This window comes from Schistocerca serialis, chromosome 10, assembly GCF_023864345.2.
Source record: "Schistocerca serialis cubense isolate TAMUIC-IGC-003099 chromosome 10, iqSchSeri2.2, whole genome shotgun sequence".
Lineage (NCBI taxonomy): Eukaryota > Metazoa > Arthropoda > Insecta > Orthoptera > Acrididae > Schistocerca > Schistocerca serialis.
This window is the reverse complement of record NC_064647.1, coordinates 243,765,020-243,777,676: the sequence shown is the minus strand read 5'-3', so window position 1 is coordinate 243,777,676 and position 12,657 is coordinate 243,765,020. Positions and strand designations below refer to the sequence as shown.

The 12,657-nt window shown below is 41.1% G+C and overlaps 1 protein-coding gene across 3 annotated transcripts in view; it reads right to left on the bottom strand.

Annotated features, from left to right (window-relative positions):
- The window catches only part of LOC126424785 (G patch domain-containing protein 2), a 145,112-nt gene that overhangs the window by 52,803 nt on the left and 79,652 nt on the right, over window positions 1-12,657 (bottom strand). For all 3 annotated transcript variants that reach the window (XM_050087552.1, XM_050087554.1, XM_050087553.1), the window contains 3 exons: window positions 7,517-7,611; window positions 5,023-5,178; window positions 861-1,000 (listed from right to left, as the gene is read on the bottom strand). In XM_050087552.1, coding sequence (XP_049943509.1) covers window positions 861-1,000; window positions 5,023-5,178; window positions 7,517-7,611 — 391 coding nt within the window. The remainder of the gene's footprint in view (window positions 1-860; window positions 1,001-5,022; window positions 5,179-7,516; window positions 7,612-12,657) is intronic.

Sequence of the window (12,657 nt, the reverse complement as noted above, 5' to 3'; positions counted from 1 at the left end):
CAATTTTTAGATCTCTAATGGCCCAGAGTAATCTATGGACCACAGGCTGCAGATGCAGTGCTGATATTGATCTCTACAAGGTAGGCAATATGCACAACAAGACATTGCAAAATCATTACGAGTTCTGTGACGATCTATAAACATACCTGAATCAGTAGTCTTGTGCTATGAAATGCACAACTTTATTGCATAATATTGCTCTCGGAAACTTCAAAAGGTTATCAAAATGTACTAACATGCTATCTGAGAAAGTTTGAAATCAGGAAACTACCTGTCAGATCACAGGCACTTCCATTACTTTTGAAAAAACTCTCTCAGTCTTTACTGAGCAGTCCTTGTACCATATCAGTTTTGAAGCTAATAATGGTCACAACTGTGACTGAAATACAGTGTAAATGCTCATAACATAGATGCAAACCACAACTCCAATATCCTTGGACAAGATCTTGAGAACTGTCAGTTCTGAATCCCTAAAGACATGTTACAAATTACCTTGACACTTTAAAGTTAGTTGCACCATAATAAATAATGATCCTAAAATAAAAACTGTCAAATCACTTATTTTAAAAACTTGTGTTGGCATTAACTGTGTTATCTTAATGTTGTGTAATAAAATTCTTTTTTGCTGGTGCTTGACATTCATTTGACAAGATCATCTTGTTCAAACACAAATATACCAAGTTTGCTAACAAATAATAACTTCAAGCAAATGCTGAAAGCATAGCACATTAAGCACAAATCTGAACACCTATTTCTGAGGCTGTAGAGGTGTAGAGCTGCTTATTTTTGTACACAAACTTACAAACAGCCATACCATGCGGTAAGAGTGCAACTCCCCTAGCAGTGAAACTGCAGCTCACCTGTTCTCACAGTTTGCCACATGGCGAACAGAGCGCTTCTTCTTGCCAGCTGCAAGTGGGACGGGCAATGACGCATGGCCAGCACCGGCTGAGTCGACACCGGCATCCACCACGTCCACAGCCATACGCTTAAATTTGCGCTTCCTGCAGAAAGATACAAATTATTATGAGTTATTTTGCAAACATCAAGACCCATAGCCAGCTTTGATGGACATTTTAAATGAAAGTCATCCCACACACTACTACTACTACTACTACTACTACTACTACCACTACTAACCCCCCCCCCCCATTTCTCTCTCAGTCCAGTATTTCATTAATTCATGATACTCTGGAAATCCAAAGAAGTCTTAATGAATGAGGACCAAGCCAAGGTTAACAACAGGCAAGACATCATAGAAACTTAATCTGTATATTTGTCTGCCTTTCCTATTATCCAGTATAACGCCAGGATGGGGCATTTATGGCACTGCTCCATTTCCACCATCTTTCCACCATTGTTGTTCTCTAACTACACACATGCATCAGCCCAGTTCCCAGAACTCCTGAAGACAGATGTTGACTGTGGATATTTTATCACAGACACAATTACTAAACCCGCCCACAGATGTAAGTAACCATGCATCAGCAGAGTATATTAGACGGAGGGGATCCGACAGCAGATTAGTTCCAGTCATTCCACCAGGAAGGAAGTACACGGCTTATGTTGTCTAGAGTTCAACCATGCCTAGATGCTCAATACCGCTATTCGATCACGTCCGCAGTGTTATTTTGTGCCAGGAACGCTCTCAACAAGGGAAGTGTCCTGGTGTCTCAGAGTGAACCAAAGCAATGTTGTTCGGACATGGAGGAGATTGACACAGGAACTGTTGATGACATATCTCGCTCAGGCCACCCATGGGCTACTACTACAGTGGATGACCGCTATCTACAGATTATGGCTTGGAGGAACCCTGACAGCAATGACACCCTGTTGGAGAAAACTTTTCATGCAGCCACAGGTCGTCATGTTACGACTCAAACTGTGAGCAATACATTGCATGATGAGCAACTTCACTCCCGACATCCATGGTGAGGTCCATCTTTGCAACCACGACACCATGCAGCACGGTACAGATGGGCCCAACAACATGCCAAATGGACCACTCGGGATTGGCATCACATTCTCTTTCAACGATGAGTGTCGCATATGCCTTCAGCCAGACAATCGTTGGAGACGTGTTTGGAGGCAACCTGGTCAGGCTGAACGCGTAAGACACACTGTCCAGCGAGTGCAGAAAGGTGGAGGTTCCCTGCTGTTCTGGGGTGGCATTATGTGGGGCCGACGTACACCGCTGGTGGTCACGGAAGACACGTAATGGCTGTATGATACGTGAATCCCATACTCCAACCAAAAGTGCAACCATATCAGCAGCATATTGACGAGGCATTAGTCTTCATGGATGACAATTCATGGCACCATCGTGCACATCTTGTGAACTACTTCCTTCAGGATAACGACATTGCTCGACTAGTGGCCAACATGTTCTCCAGACATGAACCCTATTATACATGCCTGGGATAGACTGAAAAGGGCTGTTTATGGATGACGTGACCTACCAATCACTCTGAAGGATCCATGCTGAATCATTGTTGAGGAATGAGACAATCTGAATGAACAGTGCCTTGATGAACTTGTGAATAATATGGCATGACGAATACAGGCAAGAGGATGTGCTACTGGGTATTAGAGGTACTGGTGTGTACAGCAATCTGGTCCACCACCTCTGAACGTCTCGCTCTATGGTGGGACAACATGCGATGTGTGGTTTTCATGAGTAATAAAAAGGGTGGAAATGATGTTTATGTTGATCACTTTTCCAATTTTCTGTACAGGTTCTGGAATTCTCGGAACCGAGGTGATGCAAAACTTTTTTTTTTTTGTTTAATGTGTGTCCAGATTCCTTCTTCTTAAACTAGTCTTTATGAGCCAATCAACTTTGCTCTAGGTCTCCCTCTTGCCATTTTGCCCTCAAACTTTGCCTCCATCATTTGTTTTGGTATTCTTCCATCTTCCATTCTCTTTACATGTCCAAAGCATTTTAGCCTGGTCTTCTCAATTCTCCCATTTAGCTTTTCTACTCCGTCTCGGTCTACCTCTCCCCACTTTCCCTAATATACGTCTTTGGAATTTCATTTCAGTGGCTTGGATTCTACTCTCCTCTCTTTTTGCCGCTGTCCAGATCTCTGTTGCATATGTCAATATGGGTGTGTAAAGCACCTCCCACAATCCATTGTATGTTGTACCCTTTTGCCTAACTTCTGCCTCTGATCTTGCATTCTCCATTATTACACTTCCTAGATATTTAAAGTCATTCAATTTCAATATCCTGACCTTTGTCCCTTTCCTTCCCCGTCTCCTTTGATTATCACTACAGGCTCATTTTTCTCCACACTGCATTTCTTTCCGTATTTTTTTTCTTTTCAATTTAAGATGTCTGTTTTTCTTGTACATCCTCACTGCTGATTCCTCACACCACAGTATCATCGGTGAATAGCAATATGTTAATTTCCCTTCCTCTGTTATTTTGTCTTTTTCACAATATCATCACACACCATTATCAGTAACAAAAGTGACACCCCTCTTCCTTGTCACAATCCTGTAACATTCCCAAACCATTCTGTTTTTTCAATTTGCATATGGACACAACTGAAGCTTCTGTTGCACATTGCTTGAAAGATTCCGACTGTTTGTTTTCCAACTCCCATTCTCAAAGGTTTCCCCACACCTTTTCTCTGGGTACATTATCGTATGTCTTCATGAAGTTGAGAAATGTCATCATTGGGTCTTTCCCACACTCCTGATGCCTTTTCATCAGTTGTCTCATCCTGAAGACTGGGTCCACTACTATTCTGTCATGTAAAAGGCCATACTGCTCCTCTTATGATAAACCTTCCAGTTTTCCCCCTCACTCTTCTATCCACTATTCCCTCCATTAGTTTTGCTACTTGTGATATGAATGTGATCCCTCGCAGTTATCACATACTTTTCTGTCTCTCTTCTTGAACATTGGAATTACTGTTCCATTTCCTCATTCTTCAGGCACAGATTTCGAGTGCATCTTGGTAATCTATATAACCACTGTAGCCCAGTAGGTCCAGCTGCCTTTATCATTGTCACACTCATTTCATCTAAACCAGTTGCTTTCCTGTTTTCATTCTTCTAAGTGCTAGTTCTGCTTCTAACACTGTAATATCTTTTTCTTCTTCCACACCCAGATGCTGTGTTGTGCTACTGTTCCCTTTTCATAGCTGTTTTTCACATTTAGCAGTTTGTCAAAGTAATCTTTCCATTTTTCTTTATCTCCTCTTGCTGTGTTATAAGCCCTTCATCTTCCCCTTTTACTAGCTCTGTGTAAGTGCTTTCCTTCCTATTACTCCTTGTAATTCTAGACAGCATCCTTTTTACCCCCGGCAATTCTTTTTGAACTCTTGTGTGAATTCCTCCCAGCTTTTCCTCTTTTCTTCTGCTATCACAGTCTTATACTTCTTGTTACTTTCCTGGCATTTCCTTTTACTTTTTTCCTTTTTATCTCTGTTTCACACATGCCATGCTTTCTTGTTTTCTTTTACTGTTATCATAACCTGCTCATTCCAATATGGTGTCTCCTTACCCTCCACCCTTCCAGACATTCTGCCAAATGCCTCTTTGAAACTACCTCGTTCCTCTTCCACACTTCCACAATCAGGACCTGAGATTTTAATCATAAGTAACCCCTGAACTTTCTTTGTACCTTCCAATACAGTGAAGTCTGGTAGAAGGAGGAAATGAGGAAATCTGTGTACTGTATTAACAATAAACTATCTATACCCTAATTTCTAGGGTTTTCTTGATGTGACTCATTAATGATATGCTTAAAAATGGAATCAAAAAATTTTCTGAACACCTGAAAGCACGTCACTAGCTTTCTCAATGTGTTTCATGCTTATGCCAGCAAGTGTTGTCCTATTGGAAAACACCCCGGAATGTAGTTCATTAATGGCAGCACAACGGGTCAAATCACCAGATTGACATATAAATTTGCAGTCAGGTCACATGGGCAACCACAAGAGTGCGCCTGCTGTCATATAAAATTACATTTCAGACCATAACTCCAGGTGTAGGTCGAGTGTGCCAAGTGACTTGCCTGCGTGTACTCGGATGTACTGGTGAGAAGTTCTCGTTGAAGGAGTCCGACTCGATGTTGCCGTGGAGCAGCGGTACGTGACGTGCCTGGAGGCTGAACGGAGTCAGCTGGCGGTGCACACCGGCTGTCGGCCCCGCATCGTCAGAATCGCTCTGTTTGGGAGGGAACAACAGGAAAAAACTGAGCACTACATGAACATAGCTTCCGTTCTAACAGACTGCAAAAGAAAACCAAGTTTAGTACAAAAGTTCTCCAGGAATTGCAAACAACTAGCAGGGAGAGATAGGAATGTTGTTAATTTCAGCAGCAGGTCATTTTCAACCCCACCGGTTTGTCAAAAACAACGCACAGAATCAGTCCAATGCTACCACTAAGTTACAGCTTATGTCTATACTTCAAGCACAACTTATTTTACAAAGAAACACCTACAGGAATATGCAGCTACAGGGTGAGTATGTCTTATTACACCCAGCCAAAAGACAAACTGTTTCACACACCACTCACAAGCCGCTCTGTTTATCTCTCATTTGCACTATATTGCTGGGCAGAGGAGTGGAAATACTGGTTTGGTGTTATCACTTTGTGACAAGCTTCTTTTTGAAATTTGTGGTTCTGGCTTTGAAGGATGTGAGGAAATTAGGATTCTGTAATTCCTCACTAATGATGATGTAACAGAGGCAAATTCAAGCTTGGATTAGGCAAAGGATATTGGCTATGTCCTTTTCAAAGGAACTAGCCCAGCATCTTCCATACAAAATTTAGGGCAACTGTGGAAAAGTGAAATCTGGATACCTGAACAAATTATGGTAAAATGCACAACGCATAGTTCCATGCCGAAAGTAGTCCCACTGCCTGCAGTCTATTTTTAGCACAGGTACACTGCACCAAAGAAGAAGCTGGGAGGGTTATGGATCATCTGCACTGTTCACATTGGCTACCACTTCATGGTGCAGTTTGAGTCTGCCTGTGTGCCCACCATTACAGTTGAGATCACTAAACATGTAGAATCCACACAGAATTCAGCAAATGTCCACATTTATCCTTCCCATGTTTTCATTTAAAACTTTGGTAATCAGTTTTGTATCTCTGTAAGAAATCTCCGCATTTCAACAGAGCCAAAATTATGGAACTTTGTTTTTGGTGGACGTATGTGAAAACTGTATTCTTATACAAGTGATAGCTTTGCGTATGACTGAGTGTCTACCAACTTTCTCAGAAGCAGAAATGTAGAAAAATAAAGTATCTAGAGAAGAAGTCATAGGTGGTGCTTTGAGAGACCAGGCCACCAAATCTCCATAATGTTACACTACTTCTACACCTACATACATTCCCCAGTTTGTCACAAATTGGGACCTCTGAACTACCTGAACAGTATTTAGGAAAAAGACAGTGACCTTTCCTCCAAGGATTGCCACCTAAGTTTGCAGTGGCTTCTGTAACACTTTTGTGCTGATCGAGGCAGTGGGTCACAAAAGTATGCACATAAGGGGCACGAACAGCATTGCATGCTGGGACATCATCGTGAAGGACATGGAGGTGCCACATACACTTTTAAGACTGCATCATCAGTACCTGACAGTCTGAAAGGAGCCATATTGTGGGTCTCCATTTGGTCGGCTGGTCAAATTGTGTAATACCCAGATTTGTGGGGCATTCAGATGTGACTGTCCCAATGTCAGCCCGCATCAGAAAATCACGGCAGGCATTCTCACCATCGAGGCTCCAGTCGACTGTGTCTGACCACATCGAGGGAGGGATATCTTACTGTGGACTGAGCACATCATATTCCCTCCAAATCTGTACCTGGCATCTGAGAACAAGTAATGGGCTCCCCGCAACACTGTATTTCATCCCAACTATTGGTTGAGACTAACAGCAGCCAGCGTACGGATTACGGCCCCATGTATAAGCTGCTAGTAAACCCGCAACACAAACAATTTTACTCGAACTGGTGTCACAGTCATGAAACACAGACTTTTAATGACCAGAGCCACACTGTGTTTGGCGGTAAATCATGATTTGCACTATCCCTGATAACCCTCCTCGGTGAGTACGGTGATAAACTTGGAGACAGGTCCCATTCTTCCAGTGTTTTGGAGAGGCACCGAAGTGTTCACTTAGTGTGTTGCTTTGAGCCATCAGGCATGACTGCACGTCAAAATCTGGCAGTGACTGAGGGAACTCAGAGCACAATGCTGTGTATCAGACATCCGAGGTCCTCTTTGTGTTACTTCTCACGTAAAAGTCTTGTGATATCATTTTACAATACAACAACGCTCATCGACACTTGCCACATGTTGCTATGATTGAACTAACATCACTTACCCTCTTCACCTGGTGAATTTCACATCTCTTCCTACCCTTCTGGGTGCTTCACTTTCTCTCTCTCTCTCTCTCTCTCTCTCTCTCTCTCTCTCTCTCTCTCTCTATACACACACACACACACACACACACACACACACACACACACACACACACACACACCCTTACCTGATGAAGACTAGACATGCCACGGTCCCGGGAAAATGCTGGGTCCACACTGCTTGTCGAGTCATCGCTCTGCGTCTTGTGATTGGTTGCTGCAGCTGGAAAAGAGAAACACAATCACCTATTTGCCAAGTGCATTCTTGAAAGAAAAAATATAATAATTTTATATCACTATAAATCTCTCACAAAGTCACAGAATAAAATATCATACTGTGAATGAGATGAGACATAAGTGAAATAAAAACCAATTTTTACTTATACTAACAGATGACATGACGGTAATGTTAAAGCGCACTGAATATCTAGAATCCACAAAAAGTACCCCATTGTTTTTATATGTCCTGTTGTTTAGAAGAAACCTAATGACAGTATTTTCATGAATAGACAAACATTTAAAATTTTACACTCTGATCTCGATTCAAACGTACTTTCCTTCACGAGAAACTGCCTTTCTAACTACCTAGTCTTTTCCTATGTTCAAATGATGCACAAAACAACTTCTCGCCATTCTAAAAGCCACGTGCCTTTTTTGAGGTCTTCGATTACCTTGTGAATGACACAATGGAAGTTCAGTTTATCCTGCTGCTGTGGTAGGCAAAAGAAACAAGTCTTACAATGCATGTAGATTTAAATCTGAAACACGGGTAACACTTTCCAGCTTCTCTGGGTTTTATTACAGCCTGAAGAACTTTGGATAACAGTAGCATCAGAAGCAGAGTAATCAAAAATAATATTCCATTCACTGCAGTGATAGCTAAAGACTTAAGTTTCCATTGCATCCTTCAAACTGACCTACATATTTAATATTGCATCCTAAATAATTTTAGCCAAACACTGTAGTGATTCAGTCAGGGAGGTAAAAAGCATATACTTCCTCTCATCATCCTCAAAACAATTTCGACTTCTTGATACAGTTACACAAATAAAATCCTTTGCAATACAGTCACTAAATGTAATCACACTCATGACTGAATAATTGCCACTGAGTAAGTTTGAATATCATGGTAGCTGTCTTACCACAGTTCAACATGTTACCCAAATGGACTTAGAACTTAAAAATAAGGTAGTAAGAAACATGAATTATGTGATAACAACAGGTGTAGTAGTTGATATTTTACAACTAGGAAAGAAATCCTTGTGAACTTGCTGAATTAACCATAACAGTGTGTGGCTGAAATTATTTAGAAAGCAGTAATCACTGTACGGTCAGTCTGATGGATACACTGGACTCTGAGTTCTACTTCAATGCCGAAGCTCTGTATAATCTGTGTTATGGGTAATGAAAGATTTTGTACATATAGAAAACATTTTGTATGTGTAGAAAAATTCTCTCACTTTTCCTACTTCATTTGCACATTTGTTGTGGCATCACAGTGAGTGTTTACTCGTCACTGAGGAAGAAAGTATTTGTGATGATATGTGGTGTCCACCCCAGAACCTCTTGCAAACAGCTCTTTAATCAGTTGAGCAGACTTACAGCAGCTGCAGAGTACTTTATTCCCTTCTGAATCCATTGTCAACAATCAATCACAATTTAGAAAAAACAGTAACATCCATAAATCTAATACTGAATAAGAAATGTATTCAGCAACAAAAAGAATCTTTGACCAATTATGCAGTTGTGTAAAGAATTTAATAGATAATTTTAACTTCAATCACAAACTGAAAATGTATCTGCTTGACAACTCCCCTAGTTCCCTGGAAGAATTGTTTACAGCAACATTATATTTGCAGGTGCCTCAACCACACTCCTCAAAGGCATTTGCAGCTGCTGTAAGTTTTTCTCAAATTTGTGTTACTCTAGTGATTTCAATACAGGTACAAGTAATATTGTGGCCCAGCAAAAGTAAGCAACAATTAATTCAGAAAGTGGAGTGCTTTCCTGTATTGTGGAGACAGGACACGTTTATTCTACGAATAGGGTTATAAAGCAAGCCACAGTTAAAAATACAGCGGCAGATGATACAACAGATACTGAAATGAGAAATATATATGGAAAACAAATTATTATAACGCAACGGCGGCGACAGCTGATCACGCCATTATGAACTACCATTTGCCCTCCATGCGACTGTCAAAAAACACTTTTGCATGTACTTGCAGCAGGTTCCTGAAATGAAATTGCAACTTATCTGAAATTGCTATTAAACGAGGAAGTCATCGTCCCAACAACGAATAATATTTTGTAGAATCTGACCACACACAGATCGACGAGACTTAAGGAATCTTTATCGGCTACGAAACCACTGGAATTTTGATCGGTTATAGTTACCGGAGGGTATTTTTTTTTAATATATAAAAGTTCACAGTCGCGTACAAGTCACGTTTAGCAGGCTATTTCCCTTGAATAGAAATGAATAGATGGTTATCTGTCTACAAGAAGCGTGAAAACCCAAAAATGCTTTAATCTTGTTTCCAGTAAATGGACATTGATCTCTGCCACCAGTAAGGTTCATGTATACTTAATAGAAAGTAGATGATTAAAATAGCAACAGATGCATTTTTTTCTGTGGATGATGTTTTGCCTTTACTGCGTTGTAAACGGCTCCATACACGATCCGTCGCACAGCCGACCGATCGTTTCGTAGATCGCATGTGTGTGGACAACTACAAAGATCATTCGCTGATCGCATGGAAATCTCTGGCAATCTGATGGATTGCATGTGATATGGCATCCTGCCTTGTTAGCAGCGGTGTGTGGCAATAAGGTTACAACTTGTTCTGTGTTTATTATGCATGGTTCACCACCGAATCTGGGCGGAGGGGTGGGGGGCAAAACTGGGTATCTGGCTCCGAAAGGCAATTTCAGGAGGCGCCAAATTCTTATTCTTGAAGAAAAAAACACCCTTGTATCACAAAGCCGATTATTCATATTGTTTTCAAACGCATCTCTGTTAGTTTTTGAACATTTTTGAACACACTCTCGAGTTGATTTCTGAACGAATTATATGATCATCTTTGGATGTGTGCTGTGTGCATAGTGTAGATGATGTCGAACTAAAGACACTTTCCCACAGACAAAACGCGGCGGGACTATACGAGCTGAGCCGAGTAAACTCGAACGGGTGAATGCAAGTCGCCATTTTGTGGTTGATTGGGTGCGCGAATTATCAGCATTGTTATAATTATTAGCAAAATCCGTAGAAAAAGGAATAACAGGTACGAAAGATTACATCTTCTCGGTGTATCTACGAAGATGAAATTTTGACAGGAAATTATTGCCAGATCGCTACACTACTAACGGCTAGTTGTGCAGCCCCTGGTTGAGAGCTGTTAAGTGCTATTCGCGGAATAGCGCGGAAAACGTATTGTACGAACACGCAATAACGCCCAACCGGAGAATAAACGCGGGATAACTAAACCGGTGATTCTGGAAGGGTTAGAGAAGTTAACCGATGAATAAGTTTTGACAACGGAAGGAATAGTTCACTAGGAGCGAATGGAATTCCAGCTCGATTTTACAAAGAGTACACCATGGCACTGGCTCTGTACCTAGCTTGCATTTATCATGGACCTCACGCCAAGCACACAGTCCCAAGGGACTGGTGGGGAAAATGCGGAGGCAAGTGCAAAGGGGTACAAAGGGTAAGAGAACGGACCCGCTAAGTCACAGACTAATATCCCTAACGTCTGTCTGCGGCTGCATAATCCTTTAACATATTCTTAGTTTGAATACATAAAACTTTCTTGAGACAGAGAAGCGTATGTACGCGAATCAGCACTGTTTTAGAAAGCATCGCTCGTGCGAAACTGAGCTTGCCCTTTATCATAAGATGTACTGCGAACTACGGATGAAGGGCAAGGGCAATAGGCAGAATCCACTTTTCTAGCATTGGACACGGTGACCCCATTGCAAGCTGTTGAAGGTACGAGCATATGGAATAGGTTCACATCTATCTGAGTGGCCCGAAGACTTCTTACATAATAAGACACAGTATGTTGTCGTGCCCTTAAGGCAATTTATAACAAGAGTTACGGCAATCAGTAGTGCTGCTATTGAAAACGTCTCCACTCATACATCGTGTACATACTTGCACTTTCATTATAAGAATAACGAAAACAAAATGAGTAATAAACGTAAAACGAATTGTACTGGCACACTGAAATGGTGTACACACTCTAGTTGGCGTCAGTAGAAAATGTAATGTTCTCTGTAAAGTGACGTAAACTTCCCAAGAAAAGCATTTCAAAACAAGTTTAATTATAATACTCGTTTATCTTACGTTATGTTTTACAAGTCTTCGTGGAGATACGCAAATCAGCTGCAACTGCTACTAAACATAGCAGTTCATTTTCCATAGCAGAACTTCTCAATACAGTGACTTTCATGATACTGATTGAAATCGCTTGGCAAATGGCTCTTGTGTGGAATGTCGAGGCGAGCGAACGATTGCGGGCGATATAGCATGCGACGGATCGCTGCTATCCCTACTAGGTGTGCTTAACCTTTTCAGACCCGAATTTTTTCTGGGGGAAGGAAATTTTTTTTTAAATACTGTAATGGACTTGGGTGATTTTTTTTCATGATTCTAGTAGCAACATTTATAAAAAGGTATGTTACCATTTTCGAAAACAATTTTGTACACATTTGTGTACACTGGCTCTCAATCAACACTGAAATCATAGCAGACAAAACTAATTTATTAAAACATTACACATAAATTTTAAATCATTTACACACAAAATACATGCAAAATTCACCATAGTTTTAATTAAAAATGAAATGAGTCAGGAATTATGTCCATCATGTGGTTCTAATTGACATGAAATGAACGGAAACAGTTTTCTTCCTTTGACAAACAAAGATGTACGTTACATTTTTCACATTTTATTCGTGAACGTCCCTTGCATCCCGGAAATTTACACCTGGTAGGTAGTGCACCACTTTCATGAAGAGGCAAGTCACGTGTTCCATCATACTGAATCTCTTGAGGAGGGAGGAGGCCTAGTTTCTCCTCGTCGTCTTTGAACAGGTGCATCTGGAGGTGTGGCAGATGGTCGGCCTCGTTTTCTATTCGAGGTATCCATCCCACTTAAAACTGGAACATCAGCCAGCTTCATACGGAAGTGTAGCAGATCCATTATTTTCTTCGTTGGTAGACCAACTGCATTGGCATTTTTCCTGTATTCGCACCAGATCTGTA